The following is a 19,358-nucleotide window of genomic DNA, read 5'->3' on the forward strand; positions in this document are numbered from 1 at the left end:
GTGTCCCTATATTCACACTCCATTATCCCAGGGTCTGTGTCCCTATATTCACACTCCATTATCCCGGAGTCTGTGTCCCTATATTCACACTCCATTATCCTGGAGTCTGTGTCCCTATGTTCACACTCCATTATCCTGGAGTCTGTGTCCCTATATTCACACTCCATTATCCTGGAGTCTGTGTCCCTATATTCACACTCCATTATCCCGGAGTCTGTGTCCCTATATTCACACTCCATGATCCTGGAGTCTGTGTCCCTATATTCACACTCCATGATCCTGGAGTCTGTGTCCCTATATTCACACTCCATTATCCCGGGGTCTGTGTCCCTATATTCACACTCCATTATCCTGGGGTCTGTGTCCCTATATTCACACTCCATTATCCTGGAGTCTGTGTCCCTATATTCACACTCCATTATCCTGGAGTCTGTGTCCCTATATTCACACTCCATTATCCCGGGGTCTGTGTCCCTATATTCACACTCCATTATCCCGGAGTCTGTGTCCCTATATTCACACTCCATTATCCCGGAGTCTGTGTCCCTATATTCACACTCCATTATCCTGGAGTCTGTGTCCCTATATTCACACTCCATTATCCTGGAGTCTGTGTCCCTATATTCACACTCCATTATCCTGGAGTCTGTGTCCCTATATTCACACTCCATTATCCTGGGGTCTGTGTCCCTATATTCACACTCCATTATCCTGGGGTCTGTGTCCCTATATTCACACTCCATTATCCCAGGGTCTGTGTCCCTATATTAACACTCCATTATCCTGGGGTCTGTGTCCCTATATTCACACTCCATTATCCCAGGGTCTGTGTCCCTATATTCACACTCCATTATCCTGGGGTCTGTGTCCCTATATTCACACTCCATTATCCTGGGGTCTGTGTCCCTATATTCACACTCCATTATCCCAGGGTCTGTGTCCCTATATTAACACTCCATTATCCTGGAGTCTGTGTCCCTATATTCACACTCCATTATCCCAGGGTCTGTGTCCCTATATTCACACTCCATTATCCTGGGGTCTGTGTCCCTATATTCACACTCCATTATCCCAGGGTCTGTGTCCCGATATTAACACTCCATTATCCTGGAGTCTGTGTCCCTATATTCACACTCCATTATCCCAGGGTCTGTGTCCCGATATTAACACTCCATTATCCCGGAGTCTGTGTCCCTATATTCACACTCCATTATCCTGGAGTCTGTGTCCCTATATTCACACTCCATTATCCCAGGGTCTGTGTCCCTACATTCACACTCCATTATCCCAGGGTCTGTGTCCCGATATTAACACTCCATTATCCCGGAGTCTGTGTCCCTATATTCACACTCCATTATCCCGGGGTCTGTGTCCCTATATTCACACTCCATTATCCCGGAGTCTGTGTCCCTATATTCACACTCCATTATCCCGGAGTCTGTGTCCCTATATTCACACTCCATTATCCCAGGGTCTGTGTCCCTATATTCACACTCCATTATCCCGGGGTCTGTGTCCCGATATTCACACTCCATTATCCCAGGGTCTGTGTCCCTATATTCACACTCCATTATCCTGGAGTCTGTGTCCCTATATTCACACTCCATTATCCTGGAGTCTGTGTCCCTATATTCACACTCCATTATCCCGGAGTCTGTGTCCCTATATTCACACTCCATTATCCTGGAGTCTGTGTCCCTATATTCACACTCCATTATCCTGGAGTCTGTGTCCCTATATTCACACTCCATTATCCCGGGGTCTGTGTCCCTATATTCACACTCCATTATCCCGGGGTCTGTGTCCCTATATTCACACTCCATTATCCTGGAGTCTGTGTCCCTATATTCACACTCCATTATCCCGGGGTCTGTGTCCCTATATTCACACTCCATTATCCCGGAGTCTGTGTCCCTATATTCACACTCCATTATCCTGGAGTCTGTGTCCCTATATTCACACTCCATTATCCCGGAGTCTGTGTCCCTATATTCACACTCCATTATCCCAGGGTCTGTGTCCCTATATTCACACTCCATTATCCTGGAGTCTGTGTCCCTATATTCACACTCCATTATCCCGGAGTCTGTGTCCCTATATTCACACTCCATTATCCCGGAGTCTGTGTCCCTATATTCACACTCCATTATCCTGGAGTCTGTGTCCCTATATTCACACTCCATTATCCTGGAGTCTGTGTCCCTATATTCACACTCCATTATCCCGGAGTCTGTGTCCCTATATTCACACTCCATTATCCCGGAGTCTGTGTCCCTATATTCACACTCCATTATCCTGGAGTCTGTGTCCCTATATTCACACTCCATTATCCCAGGGTCTGTGTCCCTATATTCACACTCCATTATCCCGGAGTCTGTGTCCCTATATTCACACTCCATTATCCCGCAGTCTGTGTCCCTATATTCACACTCCATTATCCCAGGGTCTGTGTCCCTATATTCACACTCCATTATCCCGCAGTCTGTGTCCCTATATTCACACTCCATTATCCCAGGGTCTGTGTCCCTATATTCACACTCCATTATCCTGGAGTCTGTGTCCCTATATTCACACTCCATTATCCCGGGGTCTGTGTCCCTATATTCACACTCCATTATCCTGGAGTCTGTGTCCCTATATTCACACTCCATTATCCCGCAGTCTGTGTCCCTATATTCACACTCCATTATCCCAGGGTCTGTGTCCCTATATTCACACTCCATTATCCTGGAGTCTGTGTCCCTATATTCACACTCCATTATCCCGGAGTCTGTGTCCCTATATTCACACTCCATTATCCTGGAGTCTGTGTCCCTATATTCACACTCCATTATCCCGGAGTCTGTGTCCCTATATTCACACTCCATTATCCTGGAGTCTGTGTCCCTATATTCACACTCCATTATCCTGGAGTCTGTGTCCCTATATTCACACTCCATTATCCTGGAGTCTGTGTCCCTATATTCACACTCCATTATCCTGGAGTCTGTGTCCCTATATTCACACTCCATTATCCTGGAGTCTGTGTCCCTATATTCACACTCCATTATCCCGGGGTCTGTGTCCCTATATTCACACTCCATTATCCCGGAGTCTGTGTCCCTATATTCACACTCCATTATCCCAGGGTCTGTGTCCCTATATTCACACTCCATTATCCCGGAGTCTGTTTCCCTATATTCACACTCCATTATCCCAGGGTCTGTGTCCCTATATTCACACTCCATTATCCCGGAGTCTGTGTCCCTATATTCACACTCCATTATCCTGGAGTCTGTGTCCCTATATTCACACTCCATTATCCTGGAGTCTGTGTCCCTATATTCACACTCCATTATCCTGGAGTCTGTGTCCCTATATTCACACTCCATTATCCTGGAGTCTGTGTCCCCATATTCACACTCCATTATCCCGGGGTCTGTGTCCCTATATTCACACTCCATTATCCTGGGGTCTGTGTCCCTATATTCACACTCCATTATCCTGGAGTCTGTGTCCCTATATTCACACTCCATTATCCTGGAGTCTGTGTCCCTATATTCACACTCCATTATCCCGGGGTCTGTGTCCCTATATTCACACTCCATTATCCTGGAGTCTGTGTCCCTATATTCACACTCCATTATCCTGAAGTCTGTGTCCCTATATTCACACTCCATTATCCTGGAGTCTGTGTCCCTATATTCACACTCCATTATCCTGGAGTCTGTGTCCCTATATTCACACTCCATTATCCCGGAGTCTGTGTCCCGATATTCACACTCCATTATCCTGGGGTCTGTGTCCCTATATTCACACTCCATTATCCCGCAGTCTGTGTCCCTATATTCACACTCCATTATCCCGCAGTCTGTGTCCCTATATTCACACTCCATTATCCCGGAGTCTGTGTCCCTATATTCACACTCCATTATCCCGCAGTCTGTGTCCCTATATTCACACTCCATTATCCTGGAGTCTGTGTCCCTATATTCACACTCCATTATCCCGGAGTCTGTGTCCCTATATTCACACTCCATTATCCCGGAGTCTGTGTCCCTGTGAAATGCTTCACTATTTTTGTGCCTTATGATTAATGATTGTGTTAAAGAACCACAAGCGTTCCACCGCACTAAATCAACACAACACCCGCTGAACCCAGTGACCATGGCCCTCTATCTTCATCTCCTTCATATTGGGTCTGTGTGACACTTTGAGTTTCAATAGCATAAAGGCCAGGTAACAAAATAGGACTGAAATGACATTTTTTACAGCTATAACTGAAGGAATAATAAATGTTACAAGCATCAACAAATTTCCTTTTTCAGCTTTGGTGTTAATCTGTGTGTTTAACCTTCCGTGTGTCAAATGTAATCGACATTCTCCCCAACCTGTCAGCTTGAAGGGCCCTTGAAGAGAAATGTGGAATATCAGGATAACAGACCTTTCTCTTCCAATTCCTTTTGACCTTGTCTTTATGTGGGTAATGCAGGTCAGAGGCTGGGTATTCAGCAGTGAGTGACTCACCTCCTGACTCCCCTGAGCCTTTCCCCATCTACAAGGCACAAGTCAGGAGTGTGATGGAATACTCTCCACTTGCCTGGATGAGTGCAGCTCCAACAACACTCAACACCATGCAGTACAAAGCAGTCCGCCTGATTGGCACCCCATCCACCACTCTAAACATTCACTCCCTTCACCACCGGTGCACCGTGGCTGCAGTGTGTATCATCTACAGGATGCACTGCAGCAACTCGCCAAGGCTTCTTCGACAGCACCTCCCAAACCTGCGACCTCTACCACCTAGAAGGACATGGGCAGCAGGCACATGGGAACAACACCACCTGCACGTTCCCCTCCAACTCACATACCATCCCGACTTGGAAATATATCGCCGTCCCTTCATTGTCGCTGGGTCAAAATCCTGGAACTCCCTACCTAACAGCACGGTGGGAGAACCTTCACCACGTGGACTGCAGCGGTTCAAGAAGGCGGCTCACCACCACCTTCTCGAGGGCAATTAGGGTGAGCAATAAATGCTGGCCTCGCCAGCGACACGCACATCCCATGAATGAATTTTTAAAAAATGCTGGTAAAATCAACCATAGCCTTGATGACACTCGCTTGCTGTAAATCAAAAGAAACTTCTGTTCAAGGTGGCAGCGGAGTTGGGAGAGACGCTTCAGAAATTTGCCTCAGCGCCAGCTTATGGTCAGAGTCTGCAGCTGCATTGTGACAGTCGAGAGAGCAAAACTGAATGGGAAATGTTTACATAGAGATTTACAGTGTTAAATGTTGACCAGAAATTGTGGCCAAAAATTGTGACAACAGGAAGTGACGTTTGTTGACAGGAAGTGCATGGCCCATGCATGATTTTTTAATAATTATATACATATTGCTGTGCTAGGAGATGAACATGGGTCAGCGCTGTTCAGACACCAGAGGTATTGTGTTTGAAGATGTGCGAGTGCCCAAGGAGAACGTCCTCATTGGAGAGGGGGCTGGCTTTAAAATTGCCATGGGAGCATTCGATAAAACCAGACCACCGGTGAGTGAATTTTATTGTTGATTTAACTTTTTGGGGAGAGGGGGCGTTCTAGGAATTGTTTAGCGCTCGGCACTGCTAAACCGAAACATTGCCCGTTGAGTCGCGAAATCATTGATGCAAACTGGAATCTTCAGACATGCAGTGATAATATCGGCCTGATTCATGTGTGCAATATTGAGAGCCCTAAGCTGTCTGTCCATTTTAAAAATGGCAGAATATTAAAGATGATTTTTGCCATCTACTCTTGTCCGCTTTGCCCTAAACGAAGGAAACTACCAAGGTATGAGGCGCGAGTTGGCTGTGGTTGATTGGGGAACTACATTAAAAGGTATGACGGTAGACAGGCAATGGCTAGCATTTAAAGAATTAATACACAATTTGCAACAAATATATATTCCTTTAAGGCATAAAAACCCAACAGGAAAAGTGGTCCAACCATGGCTAACAAGAGAAATTAAAGATAGTATTAAATCAAAGGAAGAGGCATATAAAGCTGCCAGAAAAAGCAGTAAGCCTGAGGATTGGGAGCATTTTAGAATTCAGCAAAGGAGGACCAAGAAATTGATAAAGAAAGGGAAAATAGAATGAGAATAAACTAGCGAGAAACATAAAAACAGACTGTAAAAGCTTCTAGAGGTATGTGAAAAGGAAAAGATTGGCGAAAGCAAATGTGGGTCCCTTACAGACACAGACAGGAGAATTTATAATGGGAAATAAGGAAATGGCAGAGAAATTAAACAAATACTTTGGGCTCGATTTTCGCACCCGCGATCAGGTGCGTTCGTGGCAGGGGGTGGGGTTGCGAAAATCGGGGATTCCCGGAGCGGGTCTGGAGCCTGGCTCCAACCCGCCCACTTCCGTGTTCTCCAGTGACGCGCTGACGTGCGCGCGCAGCATGTGGGACTCCCGCCAGCAATTAAAGCCGGCCGGGTGCCACTTAAAGAAATTAAACAGGTACTTCAGGTTGTTCACAGACCTGATTGACCTGATATTTTAGGAGGGCTGGGATTTTGAAATGAACTGAGACTGTTTCCCGTACTGGGGGAAACACTCCCAGTTCAAATGGATGTGTTGCAACCTTCAGCCTGTGGCAGCTGCAAAGGTCCATTTGACAGGTTGGGGGGGCGGGGAGACCCTCACTCATTGCAGGAGGCCACTCTGTCACTTTGGACAAAGTTTGGCCTCCACCACCCTCCTCCTAACAATAAAATTCACCAACTTGCACACTTACCCCGGTGTCCAGACACATGTACCTACCTTGCGGACCCCCTCAAATGTACATCTTGCGGATGGGGGCCGCCGTAGCTGCAGTCATGACCTCCTCGGAGGACGAACAGCATCACCAGCCTCGCTGGCCACGCCATCTACCTCTGACACGTGGAGCTCCACAACACAGTGCTGTGACACATCCACCTGCACAGCAGGAGGGAGGGCAACCACAGAGAGAGATGCGTCGCAGAAGGCACTACCCTCGCCACAGGGTCTACAGACCAAGGCTCAGCTTCCTGGACCTCTCTGAGCAGCAGTGCACACGGAGGCTCAAAGTCACTCGACATGTAGTCGTGGACATCTGCTGCCTCCTTCATGCCGAGCTGCTCCCAGCTGGCCCGAGCACCATCTTCTTACCTGTCGCTGTCAAAGTCACCACTGCCCTCAACAACTTCTCCTCCGCATCCTTCCAGGGTGCCACCGGGGACATCGCCAACGTCTCTCAGTCGTCTGCACAAAAGAGCCCTGTAAATACACCTACACCGACTCTGCAGTGACACAATGGGTGGCATCAGTTGTGGGTCTCCTTAGTGATCATCAGGAAAGGACATTACTGCACAAACCAGACAAGATTCGCAAAGATTGGCAGTAGTGGTGACAATATAATATGTTATGTGAGCTGATCAGAAATTAAATATAGGTAAACACCATGACAAACCCTCAAACATCCTTGTGCATCCCCTTCATGCTCACGACACGTTTGCCTTACGCTTCCTACTGCACATATGTGATGCATGCCCTGTGGCTGCAGCACAGGTAGTGGCAGGTTGAGTGAGGCTGGCCGTGAAAGAGATGCACGAGAGGGTGAGTATGAGATAGAGCCATGAGATTGTATGAGGATTGGGTTGAGTGGTAGTGGCGGGATGAGTACTGGCGAGGTGAGTAAGTGCAGGTAAGATGAGGATGAGGTTTGAGTGGGTGTGAGGGGTGATGTGACAGAGTAGTGTTGGCAGTGCAGAAGGAGATGTGGGGTGGGGGCAGTGATGTGGCAGACGGAGTGTAGGGGAATGAGTAAGTGTACTCACTTTGGCTGACCTACTTAGGTCATTGCAGCGCCTCCTGCACTGTATGCAGGTGGGCGATATGTTGGTGGTGCTGGTGACCCCCTCTGACACCTCGAGCCAGGCCTTCTTGGTGGCAGAGACAGGCTGCTTCCTCCTGCCCGCCGGGGGGAAGATCTCTGTCCTCCCCCTCCTCCTCACCCCATCCAATGATACCTGGAGTGAGGCATCATTAAACCTGGGAGCAGCCTTCCTCCTGAGCTGCTCCATGCTGTAATTATTCCTATTTCCTGCAGCATCAGTCAGTGGAGGACTGCCCCTTTAAATAGGGCTCCTCCAGCTGACAGACCTTACTGCGCATGCGCAGTCCGCCCGCCGCGCAGCTTACCAGCAGGAAGCAAAGGTAAGTGGCTCCAATTAGCCTGCGATTCTGTGCGGAGCAGACTGATTTCACCGGGCTCATTACCCACGTACCCAGTCAACCCCCCCCCCCCCCGCTGAGAACCCGCCGCCCTGCTGATATCGAGCCCTTTGTGTCTGTCTTCATGGAAGAAGACACAAAAAACCTCCCAGAAATACTAGAGAACCAAGGGTCTGGCGAGAATGAGGAACTGAAAGAAATTTAGTATTAGTAAAAAAATAGTATTAGAGAAATGAATGGGACTGAAAATCGATAAATCCCAAGGACCTGATGATCTCCATCCCAGGGTTTTGAAAGAGGTGGCTTTTGAGATAGTGGATGCATTGGTTGTCATCTTCCAAAATTCTATAGATTCTGGAATGGTTCCTGCAGATTGGAGGGTGGCAAATGTAACCCCACTATTTAAGAAAGGAGGGAGAGAGAAAACAGGGAACTACAGACCTGTTAGTCTGACATCAATAGTAGGGAAAATGCTAGAATCTGTTATAAAGGATATGATAACAGGACACTTAGAAAATAATAATAGGATTTGGCAGAGTCAGCATGGATTTACGAAAGGGAAATCATGTTTGACAAACCTATTGGAGTTCTTTGAGAATGTAACTAGTAGAATAGATAAGGGGGAACCAGTGGATGTGGTGTATTTGGATTTTCAGAAGGCTTTCGTTAAGGTCCCACTCAGGAGGTTGGTGAACAAAGTTAGAGCACATGGAATTGGGGGTAATATACTGGCATGGATTGAGAATTGGTTAACAGACAGAAAGCAGAGAGTAGGAATAAACGGATCTTTTTCAGGTTGGCAGACTGTGACTAGTGGGGTACCACAGGGATCGGTGCTTGGGCCCCAGCTATTCACAATCTCTATCAATGATTCGGATGAGGGGACCAAATGTAATGTTTCCAAGTTTGCTGATGACACAAAACTAGGTGGGAATGTGAGTTGTGAGGAGGATGCAAAGAGGCTTCAAGGGGATATAGACAGGCTAAGTGAGTGGGCAAGAATATGGCAGATGGAATATAATGTGGAAAAATGTGAAGTTATCCAGTTTGGTAGGAAAAATAGAATTGCAGAGTATTTTTTAAATGGTGAGGGATTGGGAAATGTTGATGTTCAAAGGGACCTGGGTGTCCTTGTACATGAGTCACTGAAAGCTAACATGCAGGTGCAGCAAGCAATTAGGAAGGCAAATGGTATGTTGGCCTTTATTACAAGAGGATTTGAGTACAGGAGTAAAGATGTCTTACTGCAATTATATAGGGCCTTGGTGAGACCGTAACTGGAATATTGTGTACAATTTTGGTCTCCTTACCTAAGAAAGGATATATTTGCCATAGAGGGAGTGCAACGAAGGTTCACCAGACTGATTCCTGGGATGGCGGGATTGTCGTATGAGGAGAGATTCAGTAGGCCTGTATTCTCTAGAGTTTAGAAAAATGAGAGGTGATCTCATTGAAACATACAAAATTCTTTCAGGGCTCGACAGGGTAGATGCAAGGAGGATGTTTCCCCTGGCTGGGGAGTCTAGAACCAGGGGTCACAGTCTCAGAATAAGGAGTTGGCCATTTAGGACTGAGATGAGGAGAAATTTCTTCACTCAGAGGGTGGTGAATTTTTGGAATTCTCTACCCCAGAGGGCTGCAGAGGCTCAGTCATTGAGTATATTGAGATCAATAGATTTCTAGATATTAAAGGCATCAAGGGATATGGGGATGGTGCAGGAAAATGGCGTTGAGGTAGAAGATCAGCCATGATCTTGTTGAACAGCGGAGCAGGCTCGAGGGGCCAGAAGGCCTACTCCTGCTTTTATTTCTTATGTTCTGCCCTGTGCCCGCCTGCCCTGGCCCCCCTGTGCCCGCCTGCCCTGGCCCCCCTGTGCCCGCCTGCCCTGGCCCCCCTGTGCCCGCCTGCCCTGGCCCCCCTGTGCCCGCCTGCCCTGGCCCCCCTGTGCCCGCCTGCCCTGGCCCCCCTGTGCCCGCCTGCCCTGGCCCCCCTGTGCCCGCCTGCCCTGGCCCCCCTGTGCCCGCCTGCCCTGGCCCCCCTGTGCCCGCCTGCCCTGGCCCCCCTGTGCCCGCCTGCCCTGGCCCCCCTGTGCCCGCCTGCCCTGGCCCCCCTGTGCCCGCCTGCCCTGGCCCCCTGTGCCCGCCTGCCCTGGCCCCCCTGTGCCCGCCTGCCCTGGCCCCCCTGTGCCCGCCTGCCCTGGCCCCCCTGTGCCCGCCTGCCCTGGCCCCCCTGTGCCCGCCTGCCCTGGCCCCCCTGTGCCCGCCTGCCCTGGCCCCCCTGTGCCCGCCTGCCCTGGCCCCCCTGTGCCCGCCTGCCCTGGCCCCCCTGTGCCCGCCTGCCCTGGCCCCCCTGTGCCCGCCTGCCCTGGCCCCCCTGTGCCCGCCTGCCCTGGCCCCCCTGTGCCCGCCTGCCCTGGCCCCCCTGTGCCCGCCTGCCCTGGCCCCCCTGTGCCCGCCTGCCCTGGCCCCCCTGTGCCCGCCTGCCCTGGCCCCCCTGTGCCCGCCTGCCCTGGCCCCCCTGTGCCCGCCTGCCCTGGCCCCCCTGTGCCCGCCTGCCCTGGCCCCCCTGTGCCCGCCTGCCCTGGCCCCCCTGTGCCCGCCTGCCCTGGCCCCCCTGTGCCCGCCTGCCCTGGCCCCCCTGTGCCCGCCTGCCCTGGCCCCCCTGTGCCCGCCTGCCCTGGCCCCCCTGTGCCCGCCTGCCCTGGCCCCCCTGTGCCCGCCTGCCCTGGCCCCCCTGTGCCCGCCTGCCCTGGCCCCCCTGTGCCCGCCTGCCCTGGCCCCCCTGTGCCCGCCTGCCCTGGCCCCCCTGTGCCCGCCTGCCCTGGCCCCCCTGTGCCCGCCTGCCCTGGCCCCCCTGTGCCCGCCTGCCCTGGCCCCCCTGTGCCCGCCTGCCCTGGCCCCCCTGTGCCCGCCTGCCCTGGCCCCCCTGTGCCCGCCTGCCCTGGCCCCCCTGTGCCCGCCTGCCCTGTGCCCGCCTGCGCCCGCCTGCCCTGCCCCCCCCTGTGCCCGCCTGCCCTGGCCCCCCTGTGCCCGCCTGCCCTGGCCCCCCTGTGCCCGCCTGCCCTGGCCCCCCTGTGCCCGCCTGCCCTGGCCCCCCTGTGCCCGCCTGCCCTGGCCCCCCCTGTGCCCGCCTGCCCTGGCCCCCCCCTGTGCCCGCCTGCCCTGGCCCCCCCCCTGTGCCCGCCTGCCCTGGCCCCCCCCTGTGCCCGCCTGCCCTGCCCCCCCTGTGCCCGCCTGCCCTGGCCCCCCCCTGTGCCCGCCTGCCCTGGCCCCCCCCTGTGCCCGCCTGCCCTGGCCCCCCCCCTGTGCCCGCCTGCCCTGGCCCCCCCCCTGTGCCCGCCTGCCCTGGCCCCCCCCCCCTGTGCCCGCCTGCCCTGGCCCCCCCCCCCTGTGCCCGCCTGCCCTGGCCCCCCCCCTGTGCCCGCCTGCCCTGGCCCCCCCCCCTGTGCCCGCCTGCCCTGGCCCCCCCCCCCCGTGCCCGCCTGCCCTGGCCCCCCCCCGTGCCCGCCTGCCCTGGCCCCCCCCCCGTGCCCGCCTGCCCTGGCCCCCCCCCCTGTGCCCGCCTGCCCTGGCCCCCCTTTCTCTCAGTGCTGGTACGTTTGCCCGTTTTTGGTTTTGCTCTTCTCTAACCCAGGGTTTTTGAGGCCAGTAACAGGGGCTCAGCTGAAGTCAACTAACACAGCTCAGATCAGTAATCTAAACTCCGACCTGTGCTCGCAAGATCGATGAGGGGGTAGAATTTCTGCTAGAATGTGCCCGTTTTATCAGCGCAATCCGCCCGAACCAGAGTAAAAGATCGTGGAAAATCGCAAAAAAATCAAGAGTAATTTATGTCAAGTGTAAATCAAGTATCCACGATCTTTTGCGATGGTTCAAAAATCATCTGCTGGCCCCGGCCTCCCAATCGAAATAACGAGGATGGTGAGTTTCCGCCGATTGCGCCCGCCTGCGACCATTCAAAGAGGGTTTTAAAATTGCGCTGGTTTTCTTGGACACGAGTAGGCACGGTTTAAACGTTTTTACATATTAAAAAATATTTTAAACCAGGTTACTCACAGGTGGAGGACGGGACACCCTTATTAAAAATGCTTATTGTTTCTGATAAACTCATTTCCAGCTGTATTAATAAAACTGCACCAGGTTACCACTCTTAAATACATCAAGGAATACTTTTTATTGCAAAGAAAAAGAAACTATTCCATTTTATTACGCTGCCCAATTGTGCTGATTCATGGAAGATTTTATGTTTGTGATTACTCAAATGAATTTTAGCGGAGACTCAAACTGTAACCTAAGCAGCGCAATTTTCAGGCAAAATTTGCGCTCAATTACCAACTGTGCCCAAAGCGGAAACTCTGCCCCCAGGTGATTACAAATCTGGCAGGTGAAATTTTTTATGTTCTAGCCATTAAAGAAAAAAAGATTTGCATTTCACGACCTCCGGATGTTCCAAAGCGCTTTACGGCCAATGAAATACTTCTGAAGTGTTGTCACTGTTGTAATGTAGGAAACGCGGCAGCCAATCTGCGCACAGCAAGGTCCCACAAACAGCAATGTGGTAACGACCAGAGAATCTGTTTTAGTGATGTTGGTTGAGGGATAAATATTGGCCAGGGCATCGGGGAGAACTCCCCTGTTCTTCTTCGAAATAGTGGCCGTGGGATCTTCTACGTCTGAGGGGGCAGATGGGTCCTCGGTTTAACGTCTCATTCAAAAGACAGCACCTCTGGCATTGCAGCACTCCCTCAATACTGTACTGGGAGCGTCAGCCTGGATTTTGTGCTCATGTCTCTGGGAATGGAACCCACAACCTTCTGAGTCAGAGGCGAGAGAAAGAGTGCTACCCGCTGAGACAGGGCTTTTTAAGAAAAGTGACGGCTCACAAAGAGCAATAAATAGTGGGGCGTTCATCGTTTCCACAACGCCTGGTGTTTTGAGCGTGATACTGAACTCTTCCTTCACAGTAATACGAATGTAATTGCAGGTTGCAGCAGGAGCTGTTGGTTTAGGACAGAGAGCGGTGGATGAAGCCACCAAGTATGCTTTGGAAAGGAAAACCTTTGGAAAATTACTCGCAGAGGTAAGGCCGAGAATTGCAGGAGCGCCTTGAATTTAAAATTCTCATCCTTGTTTTCAAATCCCTCGACAGCCTCTCACCTCTATAACCTCCGCCAGCCCTACGGAATGAATTTTAAAAAAAAACAACAATTCAACTGGCCACAATAGATTTATTCTTCTGACCATTTTGGTTAGGGCACGGAAGCAAGTGCTTCTGGTACTGGACGAGCATCCCAGAGGTCATGGGGTTCAAATCCCATGGTGGCAAGTTGCTAAATTGAATTCAATGGTCACTTGGGGGCTGGCACCAGGGAAAAAATGATAGTGAGAGCTGTCGCATTCTCATAAAAACCCAACTGGTTGACTGATGTCCTTCGGGGAAGGCAACCTGCCATCCTCACCCGGCCAGGGCCTATAAGTGACTCCAAATGAGCAACAAACGTGGCCTTGCCAAATTCGCCCACATCCCGAGAACAGATATTTTTTCAAAACTCCTGCAAATGCTAAATTGGTGAGGCGAACCAGAATGGGACCAGGGATGAGGGACTTCATGGAGAGACTGGAGAAGCTGGGATTGTTCTCCTTAGAGCAGAGAAGGTTAAGGGGAGATTTAATAGAGGTGCTCAAAATCATGAAGGGTTTTAATAGCGTAAATAACGAGAAACGATTTCCGGTGGCAGGAGGGTCGGTAACCAGAGGACACAGTTTTAAGATAATTGGCCAAAGAACCAGAGGGGAGATGAGAATGTTTTTTAAGCAGTGAGTCGTTCTGATCTGGAATGCTTTGCTTGAAAGGGTGTTGGAAGCAGGTTCAGTAATAACTTTCAAAAGGGAATTGGATAAATATTTGAATAGGAAAAATTTGCAGGGCTATGGGGAAAGAGCAGGGGGAGTGGGACTAATTGGATAGCTCTTTCAAAGAGCCGGCACAGGCACGATGGGCCGAATGGCCTCCTCCTGTGCTGTATCATTCTATGATTCTGGGGAGGAAACCACATGAGCTTCAGCTGTCTCCTGTTTTTCTGTGTCTGTGTCTGTCTGCGTGTGTAGCATCAAGCGATTTCGTTCCTGCTGGCGGAGATGGCCATGAAGGTGGAACTGGCTCGTCTTGCTTACCAGAGAGCAGCCTGGGAAGTGGACGCAGGACGCAGTAACACCTACTACGCCTCCATAGCGAAGGCTTTTGCAGGGGACATCACCAATCAGGTCGCAAGTGACGCTGTCCAGATCTTTGGGGGCAATGGGTTCAACAGTGATTATCCTGTGGAGAAACTGATGAGAGATGCCAAGATCTACCAGGCAAGTAGTACAGGTTACACGCTCTACATTGACTGAAATAATTCAGATATTTCAACTCTACGTTAAAGAAGAAAGAAAGGACTTGTATTTTTATAGTGCCTTTCACGACCTCAGGACGTCCCAAAGTGTCATAGAGTCATAGAGTTATACAGCACGGATAGAGGCCCTTCGGCCCATCGTGTCCGCGCCGGCCATCAGCCCTGTCTACTCTAATCCCATATTCCAGCATTTGGTCCGTAGCCTTGTATGCTATGGCATTTCAAGTGCTCATCCAAATGCTTCTTGAATGTTGTGAGGGTTCCTGCCTCCACAACCCTTTCAGGCAGTGAGTTCCAGACTCCAACCACCCTCTGGGTGAAAAAGTTCTTTCTCAAATCCCCTCTAAACCTCCCACCTTTTACCTTGAATCTATGCCCCCTTGTTATAGAACCCTCAACGAAGGGAAAAAGCTCCTTAGTATCCATCCTATCTGTGCCTCTCATAATTTTGTACACCTCAATCATGTCCCCCCTCAGCCTCCTCTGCTCCAAGGAAAACAAACCCAATCTTCCCAGTCTCTCTTCATAGCTGAAGCGCTCCAGCCCTGGTAACATCCTGGTGAATCTCCTCTGCACCCTCTCCAAAGCGATCACATCCTTCCTGTAGTGTGGCGACCAGAACTGCACACAGTACTCCAGCTGTGGCCTAACCAGTGTTTTATACAGCTCCATCATAACCTCCTTGCTCTTATATTCTATGCCTCGGCTAATAAAGGCAAGTATCCCATATGCCTTCTTTACCACCTTATCTACCTGTTCCGCCGCCTTCGGGGACCTGTGAACTTGCACACCAAGATCCCTCTGACCCTCTGTCTTGCCTAGGGTCCTCCCATTCATTGTGTATTCCCTTGCCTTGTTAGTCCCTCCAAAGTGCATCACCTCGCACTTTTCCGGGTTAAATTCCATTTGCCACTGTTCCGCCCATCTGACCAACCCATCTATATCGTCCTGCAGACTGAGGCTATCCTCCTCGCTATTTACCACCCTACCAATTTTTGTATCATCAGCGAACTTACTGATCATACCTTTTACATTCATATCCAAGTCATTAATGTAGACCACAAACAGCAAGGGACCCAGCACAGATCCCTGTGGTACCCCACTGGCCACAGGCTTCCAGTCACAAAAACAACCTTCGACCATCACCCTCTGCCTTCTGCCACTAAGCCAGTTTTGTATCCAAAGTGCTTTACAATCAATTAAGTACTTTTGAAGTGTAGTCAATTTTGTAATATAGGAAAAACAGCAGCCAATTTGTGCACAGCAAGATCCCACAAACAGGAACGAGATAATGACCAGATTGTCTTTTATAATAATGTTGGTTGAGGGATAAATATTGACGCAGGACACTGTGGAGAACTCCCCTGCTCCTCTTCAAAATAGTGGCCATGGGATCTTTTACATCCACCTGGGAGGGCAGACAGGGCCTCGGTTTAACGTCTCATCCAGAAGACAGCACCTCCGACAGCACAGCGCTCCCTCGCTACCGTCCCTCCGACAGCGCAGCGCTCCCTCGCTACCGTCCCTCCGACAGCGCAGCGCTCCCTCGCTACCGTCCCTCCGACAGCGCAGCGCTCCCTCGCTACCGTCCCTCCGACAGCGCAGCGCTCCCTCGCTACCGTCCCTCCGACAGCGCAGCGCTCCCTCGCTACCGTCCCTCCGACAGCGCAGCGCTCCCTCGCTACCGTCCTTCCGACAGCGCAGCGCTCCCTCGCTACCGTCCTTCCGACAGCGCAGCGCTCCCTCGCTACCGTCCCTCCGACAGCGCAGCGCTCCCTCGGTACTGTGCTGGAGTGGCAGCCTGGATTTTGTGCTCAAGTCTCTATAGTGGGACTTGAAACCACGACCTTCGTCACTCAGAGGCGAGAGAGCCACCCACCGAGCCATGGCTGACACCCTAATGTACCGATATATTGAGGAGACCTGCCCTGTAGTTGGGCCGCACAGACCAAGTGCTTCCAGCTTTAATTGCCAATTTCTGCCGCTCTGAGCTGGGGCGGCATTAGGGACACGACATCCTGAGCTGGGACGGTGAAAATAAGCCTGCATTCCTGCTCCCGATTGCGGGCCTCTGCCGGAAAGCAGTTGCCTGGTACTATTGAGAGGGGAAAGGCTCGTCTCCGCTGTGACTCCTCCACCATCACCACCCCCACAAACTAGGCTCTTGCATGAAGGAAGCCGCTCAGGAGAGGCAGCAGGAGCCAATGCTTGTGAGAGAAGTGAAGGGAACATAATTGGTTTTACCTGTGAGTGGTTTTGTACTCGTGCTCTCACTCTTGTACCAGAACTTTAAAGTGTCAGCTGTGACTCAGTGGGTCACACTCTCGCCTCTGAGTCAGAAGGTCATGGGTTCAAGCCCCACTCCAGAGACTTGAGCACAAAATCCAGGGCTGACGCTCCCAGTGCCTGTACTGAGGGAGTGCTGCACTGTCAGAGGTGCCCTGGTCTTTCGGATGTGACATCAAACCGAGGCCCCGTCTGCCCCCTCAGGTGGACGTAAAAGGTCCCGTGGCCACTATTCCAAAGAAGATCAGGGGAGTTCTCCACGCTGTCCTGGACCAATATTTATCCCTCCACCGACATCACTAATTATCGGGTCATTTATCTCATTGCTGTTTGTGGGATCTTGCTGTGCGCAAATTGGCCGCCGCGTTTCCTAAGTTACAACAGTGACTACACTTCAAAATAAATACTTCATTGGCTGTAAAGCGTTTTTGGGACGTCCTGAGGCGGTGAAAGGCGCTTTAAAAATGCAGGTTCTTTTCTTATCTTTGTACCCGGTTTCTAGAATGACGCAGCTTGAGCTGCGATCGCGAGCGAGGGATTTTCTCGAGCACCGTTTCACACCAACAATCCTCTTTGACATTCGCCTGCCCTCTGTCAGGTTTTTCCGGATTGAATGCTTTACTGACTTAACGCTGATGTGCACGTCTCTCTCACTAATGTCTCAGCGACTTAGATTTAAATAAGTGTGCGACGATTCAGTGAGCATGAACGTCACATTGTTACGCCAGAGCTGTTATTAATCACGAATCCAGACCGCATGTAATGATGGAGCCTGAAATACATCTGCTGGTTTAACCCTGCTGGTTTCTGTTTTATTTTTTTTTATATATAAACGTAAGTTCTTTCAAAACTCTGCTGCCCCGTATCCTAACTCGCATCAAGTCCCGTTCTCCCATTACCCCCTGGGCTCGCTGACCTACATTGGCTCCCGGTCCAGGAACGCCTCGATTTTTTAAATTCTCGTCCTTGTTTTCAAATCCCTCCATGGCCTCGCCCCCTCCCTATCTCTGTAACCTCCTACAACCCTCCGAGATCTCTGCACTCCTCCAATTCTGACCTCTTGTCCATCCCTGATTTCCTTCGCTCCACCATTGGCGGCCGTGCCTTCAGCTGCCTGGGCCCTAAGCTCTGGAATTCCCTCCCTAAACCTCTCCGCCTCTCTACCTCTCTCACCTCCTTTAAAACGCTCCTTAAAACCTACCTCTTTGACCAAGCTTTTGGTCACCTGTCCTAATATCTCCTTATGTGGCTCGGTGTCAAATTTTGTCTGATAATCGCTCCTGTAAAGCTTCTTGGGACGTTTTACTACGTTAAAGGGGCTATAATAAATGCAAGTTGTTGTTGTTTATGTTGATTATGATGGTTTATTGCTAGTTATACAGTAAGTTATACAGGTTATGATTAATTACTTATGCAGCAAGTTGTGTTGGTCATGACTGTTATTGTGGTTTTGTGCAAAGTAAACCTTCCTGCTGCAATTTCTGGTCATTTTTTTTTAAAATGTCGCTTCTTTTCCAGATCTATGAAGGCACTGCTCAAATCCAGAGACTGATCATTGCACGGGAACACATTGAGAAATACAAGAAGTAAGGGATCCGTGTGTGTTCACAGGACGTTAGTCGGGTCTTAATCTGATTTTACATATCATTAAATGCTTAACAATGCAATTCCAATTTCCCTTCCCCCCCGCCCCCCTCACCAGATCCCCCGCCCCCCATTTTTCTTTCCGCACAACAGGGAAATGGTACTTTCCTCAAGAACAAAGCTTGTTTTTTTGTATCGACAAACGTTACCTGCAAGTGCCTCAGTTTCGACAGTATACAGAGATAGGGCACGCGGGAGTTTTTTGGAACTGAGTGATGTTAGTGGGTAGACAACCAATGTACTGTTCGAAAATACAAGATGAATAAATATTTACTTTAAAAAAATAATCACTTCAACAAAATGTGTGGTTTCTCTCTTAGAATCGTAGAATCATTCAGCGGAGAAGGAGGCCATTCGGCCCATCATGCCTGTGTGCCGGCTCTTTGAAAGAGCTATCCAATTAGTCCCACTCCCCCTGCTCTTTCCCCATAGCCCTGCAAATTTTTCCTTTTCAAATATTTATCCAATTCGCTTTCGAAAGTTATTATTGAATCTGCTTCCCTTGCAGGCAGTACATTCCAGATCATAACAACTCGTGTTTTAATAAAAAAAAGAATTCTCCTCATCTCCTCTCTCTGGTTCTTTTGCCAATTATTTTAAATCTGTGTCCTCTGGTTACCGACCCTCCTGCTTTTTTTCTGCCGTTCTCCCCTCCCTGGCTCTCTGCCCACTGGGGCACTGAGTGCTCCCCGGTGCTTTGCCTGTGCTCTTCACATTTTGGGCCTGGGCTTTGAGCGTAGGCGGGCTATTCGACTGCAGGGCACATCACAGCCACACCCAGCCCTCTCCTCACTGCATACATGCATTGTTTACAT

The 19,358-nt window shown here is 50.7% G+C and overlaps 1 protein-coding gene across 1 annotated transcript in view; it reads left to right on the top strand.

Annotated features, from left to right (window-relative positions):
• acadm (acyl-CoA dehydrogenase medium chain) overlaps positions 1-18,830 on the top strand; it is a 73,773-nt gene extending 54,943 nt beyond the window's left edge. The window contains exons 9-12 of the mRNA XM_067989795.1: positions 5,387-5,527; positions 13,203-13,298; positions 14,327-14,575; positions 18,418-18,830. Coding sequence (XP_067845896.1) covers positions 5,387-5,527; positions 13,203-13,298; positions 14,327-14,575; positions 18,418-18,489 — 558 coding nt within the window. The 3' untranslated portion in view covers positions 18,490-18,830. The remainder of the gene's footprint in view (positions 1-5,386; positions 5,528-13,202; positions 13,299-14,326; positions 14,576-18,417) is intronic.
• The last annotated feature ends 528 nt before the right edge of the window (positions 18,831-19,358 follow it).

The sequence above is a fragment of the Heptranchias perlo genome, chromosome 9 (assembly GCF_035084215.1).
Source record: "Heptranchias perlo isolate sHepPer1 chromosome 9, sHepPer1.hap1, whole genome shotgun sequence".
In the NCBI taxonomy this organism is placed as follows: domain Eukaryota; kingdom Metazoa; phylum Chordata; class Chondrichthyes; order Hexanchiformes; family Hexanchidae; genus Heptranchias; species Heptranchias perlo.